This window comes from Synchiropus splendidus, chromosome 7 (genome assembly GCF_027744825.2).
Source record: "Synchiropus splendidus isolate RoL2022-P1 chromosome 7, RoL_Sspl_1.0, whole genome shotgun sequence".
NCBI lineage: Eukaryota > Metazoa > Chordata > Actinopteri > Syngnathiformes > Callionymidae > Synchiropus > Synchiropus splendidus.
The window spans coordinates 13,789,329-13,810,289 of record NC_071340.1 but is presented as its reverse complement, the minus strand read 5'-3'; the positions used below and the strand labels follow the sequence as shown (position 1 = coordinate 13,810,289).

Sequence of the window (20,961 nt, the reverse complement as noted above, 5' to 3'; positions counted from 1 at the left end):
TGTTTATCCCGCGTGCTTTCAGTCTCCGCTAACAGTCGGAGTAAAGACTTCATTTCCAGCGGCACTATGACAAAGACGGATTTATTCTCACAGTGATGCTACAAAAGACGGCGAATTTGCATGGTGTCTCCAGTTTTGTCACATTTAATTGGCAGCAGCTCAGCCCAAATAAGATTTCCAGACAGTTCAGGTCAGGACACTTTCAGCGCTGTCTCTCATTCTCGCTTAATCGGAGTAGAAGAAAATAGCATCGACTCTGTCTGCATATTCTTTCTTCTTGTGGTCTGCATTCCCCGGAGGTTCATTCATTTACCTTCACTGCAGTGAGATCCTTTTAGCCTGATTACTGGCAGATGTTGGCGCGCTGCTGCAGCCGCCACTCTCACTGCAGTGTTCCAGCAGGCTTTTGGGAAGGCTCGTGCGAACACCTCCATCCCCTGATCGTGCAACCCTAGTGAGCTGCCTCGCATCTATTAATCTATTCAATACTGAACGCAAATATTCATTAAATACAGAAAAAAAAAAGTTAAAATGAATCCAACATGATCGTGATTTGCTGTGGGGAAAAGAAGAACGCAGTGTAGAACAGACTGAACACTGGTGTCTGAGTGGTTAGAGATTCTGATAACCTTTTTATAACCGCTCTTTGTTCTGGCTGAGGATCAACAAGCCTGCAGCTTCTGTCTTCAGTGAGGTAATTCACCGCCATTTACAGCAGAGAACCAGATACTAACCTCATCTTCACCCCATCACCTCCAGAGCGACTGCGAGAATATGCTCAAGACAATAGAAGAGCGGAGGAAGAAAGAGGAGAGACTTTGCTGAGGCAGAGAGTGAATCGGACTCGGCGCTGTGTGAGATCTGGATGTTCAGCCTGCAGTGAAACCTCATCACTCACGGCTGCGCTTTTTTACTGATTGCAGATCTTCGCACAAGTACGCATTTTCTTTGCTTTAATTATTACTGACATGCACTTCAGGAATAGCTATCCGTTACGCAGGCTATTATATGGAAGCCTTGCCTTATCACAGCAGCGGATCTTGGTGCCCACTGCTGCAATGCTATGGTGTGTAACATTCATGGGTTTCTCACTGGTCATCGCTACCGTAAACAGGAAGCATCTTTCATACATTCTCTGCAGGATATCTGGACACCCCCTAAGATCTGAGTAAGGAGCTCGGCTAAACAAGAGAGGGTCCAGTCAAAAGACTTCCTGGATGTCTGTTGCATGTGTGACTAACAGAGAGGAAGCCCCGGGACAGACGCAGGACTTGCTGGAGGGATTGTGTCTCTGTATCCTGGCAACACCTTCATATTCCCAGAGAAGAGTGACAAGAGAGAAGGGAGAGGAAAGTGTGAGCCCAGACCGCTTCCTCCATGACAAGGCAGAGGAAAATGCCAGGATGATACTGTAGGTTGTGTGTGAGTGTATGTTTCTCCTGGCTTGATGAAATTATCTCAAGTCAGGTAGCATTTATCTTGAAAATTCAACAATAAAAATAATAATACAAGAAACATCCGACTTACGACCGGGATCAGTTCCAACCAACTTGTTCTAAGTCAGATTGGACATAGGTCGCAAGGGTTCTAGGTGCTCCTATAGGTACTTTTCAGTGGTAGATCAATGTATGAGAGTGAGATGCTGGGATACAGTGCTGCCGTAACTGTTGTACTGTTCCCGGGCAGCTTCGCGCTGCGGTGCCAGACATTGAATTAAAAAAAAAAAAAATTAAAAACCATCTGCTGGCTGTGGTCGTAAGTAGGGGTGGACCTAAGTCAGTAAGGTAAGGTCGTAAGTCAGATGTTACTTGTAAATTACTCTGGATTTAAATGTAATGTACAGTAGGAAGGGGAAACCCTATTATAAAGAAACACTACGGCCATCGTAGCAATGGAAGTACAAGGTAAAATGAGCTATTGCTGTGTCAGCTAAATGAACTCAAAAGAGTCTTGAGAGCCAAACAAATCAACTGCTATATGAACGTGTTTAGAGGATATAGTAGTGGAATCAGTTTAGGTTAAAGGTTTCTCTTGTTTAAATAAACTCAGACTACTCAGCCATTAATCCAGATCTTACAGAAATTATAATGGAATAAAATCAACCTTGTAATCAATGACGGAAAATTCAAAATGAGAAAGATGTTGATGACCAATTTTCATTTTTGCTTCCATTTCTCCAACACATGGACAGATACACAAACACACTCACCTCAGACAGGAAGGTCTGTGCTGACTTCTGAGCTCCGACATGCAGCAGATATTCATACACATACAGAGCTAACCTGTTGATGAGAGAAGGAAGGACACGGTCAGAAAAAAGACAGTCTTTCTATACGTTCATGTTAGCCAACATGCTGGAAACCTCATGGAACTTCTTCAATAAACAACACAACAAAGATTTACATTTAAATGGGCTATACAGAAGGTTTAATTGAAATACAGATATTTATTTTCTTCATCATTGCTGCATGAAAAGTGACAGAAAACTCTCAAGCCAGTCTTAAGAGCCAGAGTTTTACCTGACTAAGGTCAAGTTAAATTTTATCATTATATGTGGCGAAAAGAGAGGTGTTTATCACTCTTGTGTACAGGTTTTCTCTCGGTAAATGACAGGAAGCCACTGCACCAGGCAGCCCAACAACAAACCTATATGAAGTCCTCTCACTCAATTCCCGCAAGTGATCAATAAATCCATCACTTCCTTCTGCTTATCCGCAGGGTCTGATCCTGTAAAGAGTATCAGACATCCCTCTCCCCAGAAACTGAGGGAATGCCCAGGTGCTCCCAGGTCAACTGAGGAATAATTTCTCTAGCGTGTCTCCTCCCAGAACATCCTCTGCAGACATCGATGGAGAGTCACGGCGGAGACATTCTGTCTAGATGCCACATCAATTGACTTTCTAGAACTTTGAAGCTGCAGCTTTGAGCCCGCACAGACTTCTCACTATGGCTACTTCACATTACACATACTCTTCTATTCTACATTCTTGTCCGTGTAAACACATGGGGTGACAGTGCAGACTATCAGATTCAAGTGTTCCAATCCACACAGTGCACGGACCAGTGACCCCAGGTCTGTGATTAGAATTAACCACCGGCCTAATTTGTTCATCAATAACCCCCTGGAGTGTCTATACCAATACTGACTACAGCTTTGAGCCACGGTGAGGTGATGAACTATCGGGTCTTTAAAACAAGTCACATTGATTTTAAAATAACTCCAGCCGATTTACTCAAGCGAATGTATGCCAGACAGGTGGCTTCTTAAAGCGTCGGTTTTGTCATGGTCATGTCTAGAAGGTGGGAGAATCTGAGTCAGTAAAAACAGTTGTGGCACAAAAAGTATTTACTGCTTTTTTGGGCTATCATTTGGACTTATAACGTTTACCATTATTAGAGCTTGAATTCCTGCAGTGTATTAGGGGACCTGTACCGTAGTGGTACAAATGCTTATTACTGGACATGTGTTGTATGTATACTGAATTGTCTGTTGTTGTTATGCTGAGTTTAATCACATGGAAAGCCACAAGTTAATGTGTGTTATGGATCGGGAGGTGATGGAGGATAGAAGTTTTTTTTTTTTTGGACAATATTTTTATTGACACATGACAGCAAAAATATACATCTCAATGATCAGTATCTTCTTTTTTTTATTACAACAAAGAAATGAAGTCCATAACATTGCAATAAAAATAATTTATGAAAATAAAAATAAAAAAATCAAACAGTCACACACACACACACACACACAAACTGCGTGACAACCCTAGTCTTGCATAAAAGAAGACATTTTGGATCATAGCAACAATATCATATGAGGGTACATTCCAGTCTGGTTGCAGCGCAGCAGGAGGATAGAAGGTTTGACTCAGACAAGCAGTAAGACAGAACCCACAGATTCCCCAAAATATTCATAAACAGAATTTAACATTTGGGTAAAACACACAAGACACACAAGTCAATGATATTGTAGGGTAGAAAACTGGCTCTTAGTACTCTACACATTAAGAGGAAAATACACTTGAAGTAACCACCAACTGTAGCAGGGCAAATTTTACTTGGTGACCTTTAAATTACAACACTGCATCCTGTCTTGAAAATGAGTCTCACATGCTACTCATGCCCAGAATCTTCCATTTCCTGAGTTTAGGCTTTGACCTTTGTCTCAGCATATGTGGGGCTCCAACTGGACAAGGTGGGAGAAATCCCCCAGATCTTCTCATAGATATTGAACATGATGAAGAGATCTCCACGGCATTAAACCAACAGAAGCTCGAGGCAACACCACCACCACCTCTGAGTGTGATACGTCAGTATAGCTCACCACATTAAACACAATTATGAATGCGCTGCAGTGAAACGATGATGCAGAACTTTGTTTATTTACAGCACACGGAGAGCTAAATTAAGCAGCAGTTAATAAGTCACATTTGTGAAAACATTTCATTGTCTGTGTCCTAGAATCCCCTCTGAATGGCTGTCGTGGTTCCAGACTCCACTTTTTCAGAGGTAAAAATAAACTCTCCAGACAGCACCGTCTGTGCGTCTGAAGATGATGAACTACGCACCTTTCTGTTCAGCACACAGGTGCTTCATCTCTTCGCTCCCGCCCCCCTCACTCCTTATTGCCTTTATCACTTTCCTTTCTTGCTCCCTCGCCTTGTTCCTTATGCCCATTTAGAGATAGGAAGAACACAAACCCGATGGGATTCACCATTACAATTCTGGAATGAACTTCAGGAAATGGCAGTTTAAACTTCTATACTATGAGCATTTTTCACCAGCAGACACATGATTCGTCCCATGGCATCATTTTAAAACACCTGAAATATAACCTAATGTGATGCAGGTTGATGAGTCACCAACTGCTATGAAACTATGCATAAATATTCTGTATGAAATGACCTTACCTTGTCTACAAATTGGGTTCTGTTGAATTAGAAAAAGTGTAGTGAAGTAAAAATGATTTCAAATTCAGGGCAGTTTTGCACTAAGCAAGAACATGCCTCAAACTGCCTGCACAACCAAAGGTTTCCACACGTAAACAAACATGAACTTATCATCGAAGCAGTGGGAAGACGCCGCAGTGACAAAATGGGCCTGGAAAAGGGTAAGTCCCTTTGTTTACTCACACGCATTATATACGTTGTACTGCTGACCCTTCTTGAGAGAGTGGAACAACCAGTTCATCTTCATCTTGTGTGGATACAACCAAGTCCTTCATTTACACGAACCTTCTCTTCAACCTAAAAAAAACTGCTCAATTCTTCACTGATATTCTTCCTCTGCTTCCATGCTCTGAACTCAGCTTTTTTAAAGAGTAGGTACCTCCGGTTACGTTGTAAGATGGAAGCATCAGTCTTGTCTGGGTGAAAGTTTAATCGACAGTTGGATATAGAAACAAAATTGTATTGATATTTATTTGTATAAACAGAATGAAAATTGTTTCTTCTTATGTCTCAATTGACCGAATGTCGGTGACCCATTACGTTTTCTTGTGATAACAGTTTCCTTTAAAAATATTGTCAAAAATACTTTATCTATTTATATATTTTGGTTTAGTTTAATTTTCAAAATTAAAATAAAATACTTCAATTGTTGAAAGACTTTACCAACAAATCAAATCAAATTTTAGAAATAACACATTACAAAGATCAGCAATAAATAGAAAAATAGAACAATGCACTCCAAGACAGCAAAGCAAATAAACTGAACATGAAAAAGTGCACCAAGATCAGGGCACAGGATCTGACTTCGGAACTGGCTAGCTTGGTGGCTTCGAGAGAATAGAGAAGAAACTGGTTCAAAGAAAGAGTCCAATAAAAATTGGTCGACTCATGAAAAGTTCATGACTCAAAGCGATTCATTTGTTGAGCTGAAAGTATGCTTTCCAAGACGAGAATCAATGGATGCGCATGCTGTGTGACGCTACTTCCCCACACAGTTTTAATAATGCAGAATGTTGTGTCACAGCTCTCAACATTCATTTTTTTTGGTTGCATGCAATAGTTTGTAGAAATGATGAAAAAATGCAGAGACATCTTCATTTTTCTTCGGCTCCCCAGTGACCTGCCAGTAATGTCTAACCAAAGACAGAGCGCTTTACAGGGACAAGGTTAACAGAACAATGAGAGGCCTGACAAAACTCTTGATACCTCGGTAACTGAGCATGAATAAAAGATGTGTCCACTTTTTTTTCAAAGCACTGTACATCAGTGAACATCCTCTACAACAAACTTGTGCCATCATTTTTCTTTTCTTTTTTTTTGCTGTCAAAGTGTCTGATTCTGTCTCCCCAGTGAGCCCTGACTTCCAAACAACAGTGTTAGCATTTATTAAACCCAAAGATCTTGTGTACCTGCTGTGAATGCATTCAGAGAGACGGCTGCACGAGTGAATGAATTATTCTGGTCCCATTCGGTTTCAAATTCAAGCCAATGGAAGGAAAGTGTTCAGCATTAATGGGTTGGACAAGAGGTCAAGGACCTTTCAACTTTTCCAAAGATGCGGGTCAGAGGAAGTGCGTTTATCACAGAGAAGAGGGCAGAGGAAAAGGGGGGGTTGATTTATGGGATAGACGATACAGAAACATACTGACAATTTGGAAGGAAAGCAAAAACATGGGGCTTCTTTTTTTTAATTTATTTAACAGTCTTAAAATACAACTCATGTCGGGGGGAGCTCTACATTGCAAAAGCGCTGGGGAGGACCCTGGACGGAAACAGAAAACAGAGCATGTCTGATATGAGTATTTTAGTTCATGATAGTGAACTAAATAGAATGAATATAGTTATTTAAAAAAGTTAGCACTTTAAGGTCAATATGCATTGCTGTTCAATTGTGTTCAATTCATCTTGTTGTTACTAAAGAAGTTTTCCAAAAACAAATGTCGGTGAATACTGACGTCACCAGAAAAACAAAGCGCAATGAACAAACTTCTGAATGTTTTATTTACATTGTTGTGTATCTATTTTATCCCAGACACCAGTGTTGCAACAGATGGGTTCTGCTGTTTTTTGTCTTTACATTAAAAAGATAAACGTATCAGATGCCATCAGCTGTCAGCGGAAATGGCCGGAAGCCCCGCCTCAAGAAAGTTCCAGTAGCCGAGAAAATAATTTCCCACCGGCAGCAACATGTCAGCTGTGTTGGTCTGTGATGTAAAGTCTGCATCATGATGCACATGCAACAAGAAAATATTTTGTGGGGAAGCATAGCTACCACAAGGACATTACCATGCCAGAGACAATGAACACTCCAAATGTGGGTTAAAGAAGTGAGGACTAAATGTCCTCACTTTGCAAAAATGTCCTCACTCTGTTGGTTAAAAACTCATACTGGTTCTCACAAAGATAGACATATAAGAAGACACACAAGACAAAAAAAACAGTAACACAATAGTAATCCATAATATAATAAAAAATAATAATGAACTGCATTTTGACAATAAATTGTAGCCAAACATTACTGAGGAATACTTTAAAAAATACATATACTGAGACAAGGACTTCAAGGACATTGAAATATTGAATTTAAAACAAGAACCAAAGGGTGAAAATACAATTTAAAAATTAAATATGACGACACATTATGATGGTGGCTGGACAGTGACCAACAACGGTTCCAATGCCAGGACGGTTCACGCTGGAGCTTTGCCATTGAACTGTTCAAATTGTTGAATTAAGCTGATGAAAACTCAGTGATGTGGAATTTAAAGTCAAACTATTGAGCCGAGATATGATCTGAGGATTAGATGAGGGGGTCGGGTTGGTGAGGGGGGTTCAAGGTTAGCTGACTTGACATCATAAATTGACTCTCTTGTCATGACATGAACATCACTTCAAATAGCTCCGGCCTGAGAATATGCAGTTTAAAGAATTAGACACTTGATGGATTCTAATGAGACTCGCCCGGGTCCGGAATCAGCTTGCTCACATTGTCCTTCATCGTGTACATCCATCAGGAATGAAGACAATTTCTATTTCCAACTTGTCTGCTTCTGTAATTTGTGTTGTAAATAAACGCGCCGACGCATTAATGGCGGTGGATGACTGAAGGCTGCTGCGATGAAAATCTGGAGAGGAGAAATTGGGCTAACAAGGGGAAGAGAGCACCAACTCCTTCCTCCTTCATAACAGAAGTGATTTTGTCAGATATAATTAGATTCATATTTGAAGTCGACCCCCATCCCGAGTTGCTGCTGTAAATCTGCAGAGGAGCAGCGAGTCGGTGAGCCTGAACTGTCGGTGGGAGAGTTTGGTCTAATGAAGGCAGCGGGAAGAAAGAGTGATCTCATCCGGAGAGGAGCGGCTCTCCACCACACCCCACACTCAGTCCACACGTGTTTCCCAAGATCAGCATTTAGCAAAGACCAGCGATCGTTCCTAATCGACTTAGGCTGATCAAAGTCTGGCACAGATTCACATCACAACAAACATAAACTTTGTAATGGATCTGTCGTTTATTGATCAGCTGCGGGTGATTCAATATGTGTGAGAGTTGCAACATGAAAGACAGCGTCGCTCCTTTGCTAATTTGACGTCTGATCAAGACTCTTTGGGAGCTGTATTGCCAAGTGATGGACAGAACACGACAGGAGCGTTCAGACATGACACAGTAGCTGAAGCTGTTTAGGAAAGCTACAACCAGGAATCTCCTCACACTATTAGTTTTAGAGATGATCACAGGACCGCACACCTTCAGCACACAAAAAGATGCTCAATGAACATTGGTGAAAAATGTTAAAGCATTTGTTGCCAAGCTGGTGGCTTAAAAATAAACAAAAAACATGATTTGTGAAGAGCAGCACTGAATGTTTCCATGGTTGTAAATAAAGTATTTTTTTATTGAGATTCTCAGCTGCAAACCTATTGTAGTGATTTCAACTAGATCAGCTAGAATGACTGGCCACTGCAGACTGAAGATCGCCACCGGTTACCAACATGCAGAACACAACGTCAATGTGTCGTGCAACACACTCATAACTACTGCTTAGTTACAGAGAACCTCTTCAGCTGGTACACAGTCTTACACAGTAACTCAAGTGATTTTGACCCTTACTTTAAACAGGATTCATTATCAAGAGGTACATCATATTTTTATTGATGAAATGAAGAGCCTTCAGTACCACTGTAATACACATTACACAACAAATTATTATTATAGTTATTTTCTGCAAATAGTATGCCATCATAGTCAAGTGTCTTTTTGTCACAAAAGGGATTTTCTAAAATTTTGGCAAAGCTCAATTGCACTTCAGCCAAGGTTCCTTTGGTGCTGTTTCTCTCACTGAAAAAAAAGCCAGATAGACTCTTGACTACCTCCTTGAAAACAATCTTCTCTTCGTCTTAAAGTTAGAAGATTCAGGTCAAGTCCCAGGACCACAATTGTTGCAACCCAAAACATCAAAGTGTATTATAGCATTTAACTGTGTTAAATGCTATATACAGTTGCAGCCTTTTAGTTGTGGAATCAAAACATGCCATAAAATTCAATTCATGCCATTCATTCCAACTCCAACATAACAGCAGTTACACAACATGCCATATACAGTGGTACCTCGGTTTTCGAACGTCCCAGACTTTGAACAAATCGGAGTTTGAACAAAAAAAATGTTTGCTTCCCACATGCAGCGGCCACACACATAGAGGAACAGCGCACCTGCAGCAGACACTCTACATTCACTCCTACAAAAGCCTCTTTTAAGGCTTGGAATGCATTATTTCTTTTTCCATTCACTGTAATGGGAAAAATCGATTCAGATTTTTAACAAATCACTTCTCGAACGGCCCTTTGGAATAGATTGTGGTCGAGAACCAAGGTACCACTGGACAAGTAACATCCGACGTACGACTCTGATCGGTTCCACCCAACCGGTCGTAAGTCAGATTGGATGTAAGTGGAATGCCATTCAAAATAGCCGACGCGAGGGTCAGGTACTACTGCAGTGGTCGATTGCTGTGAGTGTGAGATGCTGGGATACTGTGCTGCCATAACTGTTGTACACGTGCTGCGGTGCCAGACATTGTATTTTAAAAAAAAGCATTTGCTGGCCGTGGTCGTAAGTACGGGTGGACGTGGGTCGAGCAGGTCGTAAGTCGGATGTTACTTGTAATGACATGACAATACCATTCCAACACCAGTGACAATGGAAAGCACACAAGCACAAGAGTTGCTGGAAGAGTGTCACTATGGTTCCTCCTGAGTTTGGGTAACTTCCATATTTCCTCTGTCGAGGATCATCACTGAGCTGCGCGTCAGTTAACCAGACTCCCTGCTGTGACCTGATTCTACAAATTAATACCAAACCATCTCCGGAAACACCAGGACCAGATAAACCTAGCGCTGTGGGGGGAACTAAATCTAACGTCTCCTGCCGTGCTGAAAGAATGACAAGTATCTTTTCCTTGGAGCGTGCACATTATCATTTCATCAATGACTCTCACAAAGCTCCAACACTGAGGACGGGAACCAGGACTGAACCGAGAATGAGCAAGTGATGCGAGTAGTTATACTTGGACATTACACTCAAAAAAGGTAATTTCATGGATACAAAGATATACAGTGGTACCTCGGTTCTTGAACACAATCCGTTCCAGACGGCCGTTCGAGAAGCGAATTGTTCGAAATCTGAATCGATTTTTCCTATTAAAATTAATGGAAAAAGAAATAATGCGTTCCAAGGCTTAAAAGAGGCTTTTGTAGGAGTGAATGTAGAGTGTCGTCTATGTGTGTGGCCGCTGCATGTGAGAGGGGTTGCCGAGTGAAGAGATGGCACTCTCTCGAGGTGCCCAGCTCTGAATGTGCGCTTCTGTGCAGTTTGGTTGTGACAAAGTCATAAACCAAGTAACGCTCTGTCCCAGACTCGCCTCATCCCTGTCCCAGCTCCAACAGGACATCAAACCCTGGAGTGTGCCCTCCAGCCTCGGAGGTGTGGAGAGCGAGCACCTCCCCACGATGCCATCGACTGCATTGACCTGTCATTGCATCCGTACATGAAACTTAAACAACTGTCATGCCCTGTCAACACCCCATAAAAATGCAGGTAAACCTCCAAAGACATTCTTCAAATCCATCACAATAAAACAAAGCTGGCTCCTGCTAGCCTTAAACACGAGCCACCTGTGGAGGAGTCGAGTGTTCTACGCCGGCAGAAAAGAGAGAGGAGCTTGGCCCTGAAAGACAGCAGTGATCAAACTGCTGCTGATGACGACTCAGTGTGCCACTGCCAAACACTTCCCCTGATTAATCAAGCCTCTCTGAGGGGCTTTATGTTCCTTTAAGAGGCTCGCTGAACGACTTCGCTGAACTCTCCCGTCCTATATGAGGCTCTGACTGACTGACAGGCAGAGAGAGAGATGGAGGACTCTTGGAGAGGCTGGTCGGGGCACTGAGGCAGGATAAACAACTACAAATATAGACCCATTACAACACTGAATTATTCATCTTATAGACAGCGGCACAAGAAAACAACAGAGGGAGAGCATTAATTGTAGTGTAGAGACAGGCGGAAAATATCGGAGTGGATGTCTTTGATGCTTTAGCCAGGTGGACCTCCACCATCATGGTCAAAGTTCCGACTGCGACTATAAAGCTTACACCCAGTCTGTCTTTCAAAGCCAGCTGCACCACACATTCTCCTGATTTTTAAGCTTAGTTTGGAGTTTCCAACCGCCAACAGCCACCTGGATAACAGGCTCCTGAAGTCGAAGGAGTGTTACACTGTTCACTAGTGACAGCAAACAAGGTTTCCAAGAATCTGTCAGCAGGACACATCAATATTAATATGCTGAGCAGATAACGCACAAAGAAAGCTGAAAAGAAAACCTGAAAAAACATGTTAGTTGTGAAAGTAATGATGGTGTTTTTGGTGAGGCAGAGGCAGTGAGACTAGTGAGTGAGAGAGAAATACAAAAATGGAGGGAGAGTGAAAGGAAGAGTAAATGATTAATGACAGGCGCACGCAACTGAGGGGAGGTCAAGATGGAGCTGGAGAGAAGCGATGCTGCAGCCTGTGAGCAAAGCACTGAGAAGGACAGAACCAGAAGCTGCCTCCCGTTATCATCAGAGATGCGAGCCTCGATAGCTACGTTCAGATAATTGCAAATAAGCAAAATCGACTTGTGTGTGAGCAGTTGCTTGGATCATGGCCATATGGAAAGCAGAAGATTCCAGATGGTATATAGAGTCACAGGCTGAGAATACGTTGTGCACATGCAAAGGAGGTTATAAATAAGGACCAAATAAAGCGATTAACAGCTGATAAAACCAACTAGCAAACACAAGGAAATGGGTCAGTGGGTGTACGTTTAACTGAATTACCTCTTTCCTTCAAACTAAACTGCAGTAGAATTGAACTTTCAACAAGCACAAGTCTCGGGCATTAATGTTTTATTCATTTTCTGAACCTGGAATTGTTTAATCTGAACTGCAAAAAATGTTTAATGACATTTTAGTTTGACAACATTTGGAGTTGATCTGTGTAGGATATAAAACTACAGAGTAAAAACAATCACATTTTAAAGTTTTGTTAAATCAGAAAAAGGTCGAAGCAGGTCTCTGCCAAGTCTCCTCAACTTCTATTTTTCATGTTCTGCTTTTGTTTTGCTTTTATTTTGGTTGTGCGCGTCCTGTCATGTCTCTTCTTTATTCCTCATCTTTGTTCATGAGAGCTTCATAAATGGAACACACCTGCTCTTGAGTTGCAGACCTGAGTGCTTGATAAACGTCTCTTCTAGTTTCGATTCTGACTTACTGAATTGTTCTGGAAGCGAGTTCAGCTCTGTTTCATATGGATCAGCCTTCGGCTTGGATCATTGTTTCGCGATTGATTACTTAAGTATTTTTGACCAGTGTGTATTTTGTTGTTTGTTCTTTCTGGTCCTTAAATTACCCACTGCTCCTACTATTCTTCTCTCCTGGTTCTGTAGACTTGTTTGTTATTGTTTGTTATTGTTATTTTATCTACAAGCCACACGCCAAGTCACATGTCATCCCATGTGACATCCATGAACCACGCTTCATGCTTTCTCCCTTTTTTTCCAATTTGTGAGTAAAGCAATACGAAGATCGAGACTACAAGTAAACCTGCAGCATAATTCGAAAGCCAAGCTTTGCTCGGAGGGAAAGTGTCAAATAGCTTGTCACAGATGAGTTTGTTTGCATGGACCACAAGATGGTTTAACGGATTCCCAGAAGTGTAAACATACATCTGGTCATGGTTTTTAGCTTTTTGAGCACAAGGATTACATTTGTCATCCTCCTCCACTGTGTGTTTTACCATGCAGTGTTTATTTTGGCTGTGATGGCGTTCAGAATGTGTCAGCAGTGTATTCAACAAGCAAAACAGTCACTTTCAATCCTGCTATCCCGGGATCAAGAGGCTGAAGCCTAATGCAGCTACAAAGCGCGAGATGCAGCGGACACCCTGGACAGGCCTCCGGTCTATCATTCAAATTGTCATAAATCCACCTCTGTATGTTTTGGACAGCGTGAAGAAACCAGTGCCTGGAGAAACTCACAACAGTCATCACGGTCTGTTATTCTTTATTAAATATTTGATTACATGATGTGTATTACTACTGCAAACATTATTATTGTTATTACACTGGTAAACTACCATTGAGCCATAATAATAAGGAAATAAGGAAATACAAATAAAATAAATATAGAAAGAAACAAAGTTAATAAGTAAGAATATTAAATTGCAAATATATGAATGAAATTAAAAAGACCCACATATGTATTTTAGGCACCATGAAAAATAATGAAAATAATATATACATATATATATATATATATATATATATATATATATATATATATATATATATATATATATATATATATATATATATATATATATTATATATATATATATATATATATATATATATATATATATATATATATATATATATATATATATATACACACACCATATTTTGTTTTGGCTTTTACCTCACCACATGCAACAGATGGAATCCATCAAAATATGATAATCTTGAAATATTTTTAGTTTGAGAAGTAATTTGCCGCTCTATTGAAAAGTCAAAACTTTAATTTTGAAATTAATTTACTCTTTGCCGATAACCGTCACAAAGTGTTTCCGTGTTGTTTCAGCCTAACACTGTCAGTGCTGACTGTGTTAGGTTTTTCTATTGTGCAGTGGTCGCCTAAGTTCCTAGTTCCGATGGTCCCGAGGAGTCTGCACCTAAACCAAGAGACTTGTTTGACAAGAGCACCAACTCTCCATGAAATATATCAAACAATTCCTCAGCTCTCCAACGGGCCATACAGCCCGCTCGCTGATGCATCTCTAATTGGTATATTTGCTGATGGTCACAAGCTGAATCTATATTCTCCATTAGTCTCCCGAGGAATCCCCAGGGGTCACTCTAATGGCCGCAGCTAAATGCGCCTGTACAGAGAGGTCCATGTGCAGCAAACCCTCGCCGAGCATCAGGTTTGGAATGCAGTACCATGTCGGGAGGAGCAGTGAAAAGTTCACTGCAGCTTTGAAGATTAACAAAACAGGCGTCATAATCCCACACGGAAACAGCCTGAGGAGAGACATTTGTTCTTACACAAATTTGGTTTCATCCCCTCCTGTTCTCTGTTTTGTCTCCGCTAACGTTGGGCCTCTGACGCTGCTTTGACGAGCAAATGTTTGCGGTACGCTTCCGATTTCAGAACATGATGCCACTGTGTAGAGCTGGTGAGATGGGAAATCCGCTCCTCTTCATGGTCAATGTGCACCAAACTTATGAAGAACTTCAAGCTATCACCAGAACACACATGACCCGCCAAGGTTTGTATATTTGTTTGTATCACTCTGACTCTGATGTCGGAAAAAAAGATTTAACTGAAAACAGATGCGCTCTCTTGTTCGGTGGGTTGTCCAGTTTCAGGGTTTAAGTCCAAAGAATGAAGCTCATATCCTGACAGGGAGGGAGAATCCTGTGTTCTTTGGCTCACCTAAGTGAATCCTTCTGTTTACCTTTCATTAAACAGATATCCCGCGATCCACCCCTCCACTCCCCACCCTGCGGACACTCCAGTCCATAAAGCCACTTCAAGCTTCATCTATTTTTCATGTTCAAATAATTCAGCATTACTTTCTCCGTTGCATCTTGACCAGGGAATCAGTTTAGTTATGTTTCTTCAACCAGTCATGGACTTCGCACGTGGCGAGGGAGAGATAACAGAGCGGTTCAACTGTTCCACCCTGTTTTCTTGTCTACTGACCAGACTACACCCTGTCAGGCCAACGGTCAGTCTTGCCTCAACTTGAGTCACCAGATATTCAGGACAGGATCCATGCGTAATCTTTCCTGCAAAGGCAGAAAAACAGGGACAAAAAAACGTGACTCCAAGTGCTGAAGTGCAGCTTAAATAATGGGAGCATATAGTTATTAACAAGTTTATCATGTAAAAACATGAAGCATGACAGGATCACAACAGTCAGCGGAGATGACTGGTGACCTGTCCGAGAAGTACAGAGGAATTTACGAGGAACAAGCAGGACAGGTCCACAGCACATTAATCATAACACACTTATTAGACCGGTGATTCACACTGATCGGTCAATACCAGGGTGATGGTGTATGGAACTGTGGATGAATGTTGCCTCTTTAACTGTACCGACTGCGGATGCTCCGATCAGGATCTTTGGTGCCGATCACTGATACCGATCACATGGATTGACAATGAATTTGTAATCAATACGATGCGACATTCTGTGTACATGATGTGAAAAAATGAACTGAATTAAATCATTTTAATTCAGACAAGTTTTTATATACCTCCTCAAGGAGGCAAAAAAAAAAACTTGCAGAATGCGAAAACTATTCTGTCAAAAGGACAACTGAAGTACATTTAATTCAATGCGAGAATTTGCAGTTTGGTGAATCTCTGGACACTCTGCTATGTCTGTGAAATATTTACATACTGGCCGCCTGTAGTGGCACTCCGAGACAGAGAGCACTGCATTTATGAAAGTTTCTACTCCAGACTTTTTCAACAGTTTCAGATTCAGGCTGACAAACGCTGCACCTCACTCTAAACCGGCGATGGATCCGGTCGTTACTGTCTCCACGTGAATGACACCTGAGAAAGGCTGGTCATCTAGCTTGGTGAAATTAATAGTTATTTCTTGCACAATTCACTGAGCCTTCCGAATGTCGCGCTCGGACCGGTGGGTGCTGCTAAGCGTTAGCCACACTAACAGCCTGCTGCTGAGGAACCAGTGGTCTCACTTTCATGAGCCTGGAAAACTCTCCCTGCTCTGTCAATTGCTGGTGCTTTAATGATTAAGTGACAAAATAAAAAAAAAATATATATATATTTAAATAAAAAATAAATAATTGTTAAAAATCACATTTTATGTCAGTGCTAGTTTGTGTTAGCACTGCTTCTCATTGGCCCGCTCCGACATATGACCCACGTTTGACATCATCTTGCAAGAATCTTTCAAATATATTGTCTTCTTTGTTTTGCATATTTATTTGACCTTTTCAACAAGCTCTTTAGTGTTTTGGTGCACTTCCTGTTAAAATGACTGGGTTGAGGAAGCCATGGTTTGAAAGTGACCTTTTGTGTTGGAAGAGTCTTCATCAGAGTGCTTTTGTTGTTTAGCTTTTGGTATATTTCTTTTTTTTTTTTTTTTTTTGCATATGCTGGTAAAAACTTGTTCTTTAGCCTGAATTGTCTGATTTTTTTGGTCTGTTTTATGACTGTTTTACACAAGGATTTTTTGCATGGTCTAGAAGATTGCAAAAAGGGGTGAGAATTTTATAAAATCCAAACTATAATCTTATAGTAAAAAATATGACTATGATATTTTTGCCATATTAACCATCTCATCATGCACCCCTGTCTGAGTCAAGACTGTTCAATATCATTGAATGGTTTCCTTCTAGCGAGTGCAGGTGCGGTTATATGAGCTTGGGACTTGTTTCTGTAGCAATGATGGCACATATAGTCACGACACCAACAGTCACGACTGTATTCTCAGCCTTCAAGCTAAGACAATGAGCATGGTGGACTTAGTCCCGTCCTGACAGCAGAGCAAAAAGAGGAAGCAGCCCCCACCTCCACCTAGAACAGACCTGAAGAGAAATGACTTCTAGTTTCTGTCCGCGGTGCTGAGACGCGGCCGTCTCACAGAGCAGACAACAATGCCAGGGCTGAGATAACAGGAAGCACCAGCTTATCAGACTCCGAGCAACACAGAGGGAGCAGAGGAGGACGCTCATATTAACAAACCAAGCCATTTCTATGGAGCTTAGCGTCAATAAAATTCATTTAGCAGTGCATGTATCAAATAAAATCTTAGGCAAACATATCACTTTCTTGATTTGAGTTCCAATTCAGTGGACTTGATTTGTTTAGATTTAGTCGCCTCTCGCGGGGAGTTTGTTTAATTTCACAGCTGAGGGAGCACCAATGATTTTTCCCTGTTCAACTTGGTCCGCGACTTATTACAGTAAGCCATGAACGCAGCGTCACTACATTGAGCTGTTTGCTAAAAGAACTCATCATGGCAATTAATAATCCTTGTTTCAATTTGCCGCAACAGCATATAGAATGACTTCAACGCGGAAAGAGAATCTCGCTGAAGCTTGAGAGACGCTAAATTCAAGTGTGTGCATCGTCGCACGACTGCTTATGGTCCATCAGATGAGTAGTAACTAATGAAGGAGAAAATGGTGGAGCCTGAAATAGAAGTTGAAATGTCACTTTTTAAATTAAAGACATTTGTGACAATAAATTATCTCGGGGTCTTGTTCTCGAGTGAGGGAAAAGGGGAGCGTGAGATTGATAGACGAGTTGGTGCAGCGGCAGCAGTGATGCGGTCGCTGTATCGGACCGTCGTGGTGAAGAGGGAGCTGAGTCACAAGACGAAGCTCTCGATTTACAGATCAATCTACGTTCCCACCCTCACCTATGGTCACGAGCTTTGGGTAGTGACCGAAAGGATGAGATCGCGGATACAAGCGGCTGAGATGATTTTCCTCCGCAGGGTGGCTGGGCGCACCCTTAGAGATAGGGTGAGGAGTTCGGTCATCCGGGAGGAGCTCGGGGTGGAGCCGCTGCTCCTCCACATCGAGAGGAACCAGTTGAGGTGGCTCGGGCATCTGATCCGGATGCCCCCTGGACGCCTCCCTGGGGAGGTGTTCTGGGCATGTCCTACCGGGAGGAGACCCCGGGGAAGACCCAGGACTCGCTGGAAAGATTATGTCTCCGGTCTGGCATGGGAACGCCTCGGGATCCCCCGGGAGGAGCTGGAGGAGGTTTGTGCGGACCGGGAAGTTTGGGCTTCCCTGCTCTGAATTTTGCCTCCGCGACCCGACCCCGGATAAGCGGTAGAAGAAGGTGAAGGTGTGACAATAAAACAAACAACTACAATAATATAAATTATTATTCTCATTATTTCAATATAATTATAATTTAAGATGTACAATATCTTACAGCAGCAGCTTCCATTGTAGGGATCAATTTAAACTTCTATAATCATCAGCCACCATAACAAAGCATGAAAGCGGACTAAGCAGAGGATGCACTGATCTTTTCAAATCTACGTAGATCCAATATCCTGCTCTTCTTTGATCCAAGCTTCGAGTAAGGAAACAAAACATGGTATAAATGAATGCAGTCCGATTCAATTTGGGCGACAATGTGGGACCATTAGGTGCTTGACAGGAGGGCATAAATAACTGTTTAGAAATATGCCGCTACTTTTTTGTTGAATAAATTATCACAAGGTTTTTCATTAAGAATGCACATGACAAACAAAGATGGACGTGGACGTGCAAACTGTGATGAGTGGAGCTACACTGCAGACAAAAGAAACGAGGAGTCAATGTGGCGTATGAATTGAAAAAGACACTTGTGAATTAAAATCGCAACACAATGTTTTTCCTAAAACCATTCAGCCCAAAAGCCACTGACTTGCAATGCTTGAGAGCTGCCAGTTCCGCCCGCTTGTTGAGCAGAACCACCTCGAAAACTACAAGAACTGATTTGATATGTCACATAGCACTTTTGACCTATCTTGAGTAAAACCTCTGTTCCTGAAAAGACATCTTTCCCACCTTCTACGCTCTCATTTTACTGTATATATTACAACCAGTTGAATCTCATTCAATGAATATTAACTTAAAATGTTGCTCGGATTCTTAATAAAATATCTTACCCTTTCCGCTGCATGAGAAACCACTTACAGAGCCACCTTTTATTGCTTCATTCTTAAATTCAATTGCATCCAAATGTATTTCGTTTATTTCAGTTCTTGTGAAAACCGTTCCTAGACCATGACCATGGCCCCTCCCACTCTTCCTCATGCTACACAGAGCGTTGGTCCAGCCACTTCAGACAGGTTCACACCGTGCTTGCGAAATCCCCTTCAGACAGAGTGTTAATAGGTTTTATTCAGACTGCCCTGTATCTCATATGACACATACACAGTGTGTTTTCATATGAAAACTAGTTTAATATTTTGAATGAGCTCACAATAAAATGCAGAAAATTTAGCTAACAATGGAGGCGAACCTGCAACCTTTAGCTCCTCGGGGATGCGCTCTGCCCACGATCCCACTGTGGAATTGTATGTCAAGCTACTCTAGAGTGATGTTGAATAGAGGTGGACAACACCTGTTGTCACAACATATTACATTATTAAATCTTAAGGCATGTTCAGAAGAACCTGGTTCTGGTTTCCTGGTGATGGCTGGTGTTTCAATGATGTAGTATTCTGCGGTAGAAACTGACCGGATGGAGAGAATACAGAGTATGGATGGAGAGAAAACAGATTACGGTTTTTGATGCATGTGTTACTTAGATATTTAGAGCTAATTCGACCCTGCATGTCCACAATGAATGATCGGATGAATACGATGATGACCTGGACCTTGAAAAGTCGACAACCATGTCAGCAATATAATCAGAAAAAAGGATATGAACGCTTGCAGTGTGATAGGCATCAAGGACTCCGGATCAGCTGACACACCTCGAATAAGTGGTGGAGTAAGGACGGAGCATTTATGAGGAATTAAAGTGAAGAAGTTTGCAGCTCAACTTCAGCAGACAGATGAGGGACAAATTGAGTGCGAGACATAAGAAGTGAGGGCGACGCAGGGAGGAGGGAGAGAAGGGGTGTGTGTGGAAGGGAGATAGAGAGAGACGATGTCTGAGGCTGTTCCTAAGCCTGGCCGTCATGCATGCTTAACCTTGCGCTAGCGTCTGAGCGACGCAGCTTGCATATCAATGATTTAGGAATATCAGCAGAGCAGCCTTCACCATAGTCTCGGCAGCAGGAACAATATAAGCATTAATATTGACATGACTACTTGTCATGATTACAGGAGCAGAGCTAAAAACGGCGGTGAAACAAATCGGTTGAGCATAAACCAAAGAGGTTGTTCTCTCCAGGCAAACAAGTTCATGTTGACACTCAGAAGCTGGATGATAATGGAGACACAACAACTGAGCCCACAGAGCGCTTCTATCCACAGAGCTCCAGTTACAGGAAGTGTTTAAAAGCATAGCCTGCTGAGCTGCGGTTTGGAGCAAAGCTCTGCATATTTGGTGTCACTACAAGCAACAAAAACTTCCTGAGAAAACCGCACGTTTCACCACCAACAAGCAGGATTGTGGTGTCAGCCAACAGGACACTTCATGGAACAACACGGCAATGCACATTACAAGTCACCATGAGCAAACAGCTCGATGCTATCAAAGGTGTAAGCGAATGAAAATAATGTATATATATATATATACACACACACACATATGATTACGATTATGTCTTCCTTCGATTATAAAAACCTGATAATCGTCATGAAACGATTATTTAACCGGACACCCGTCTCCCCAGCTTCTCTCATTATGTCCTGATGCACCCAAACGCTGCACCACGCTTCGTCCCCATGAAAATTGGCTACTGTGGAGGGCACAGTGAAC

At 41.8% G+C, this 20,961-nt stretch overlaps 1 protein-coding gene across 2 annotated transcripts in view; it reads right to left on the bottom strand.

Annotated features, from left to right (window-relative positions):
* ssbp2a (single stranded DNA binding protein 2a) overlaps positions 1-20,961 on the bottom strand; it is a 51,364-nt gene that overhangs the window by 20,608 nt on the left and 9,795 nt on the right. For both annotated transcript variants that reach the window (XM_053869702.1, XM_053869703.1), the window contains exon 2: positions 2,210-2,282. In XM_053869702.1, the coding sequence (XP_053725677.1) occupies positions 2,210-2,282 (73 nt within the window). The remainder of the gene's footprint in view (positions 1-2,209; positions 2,283-20,961) is intronic.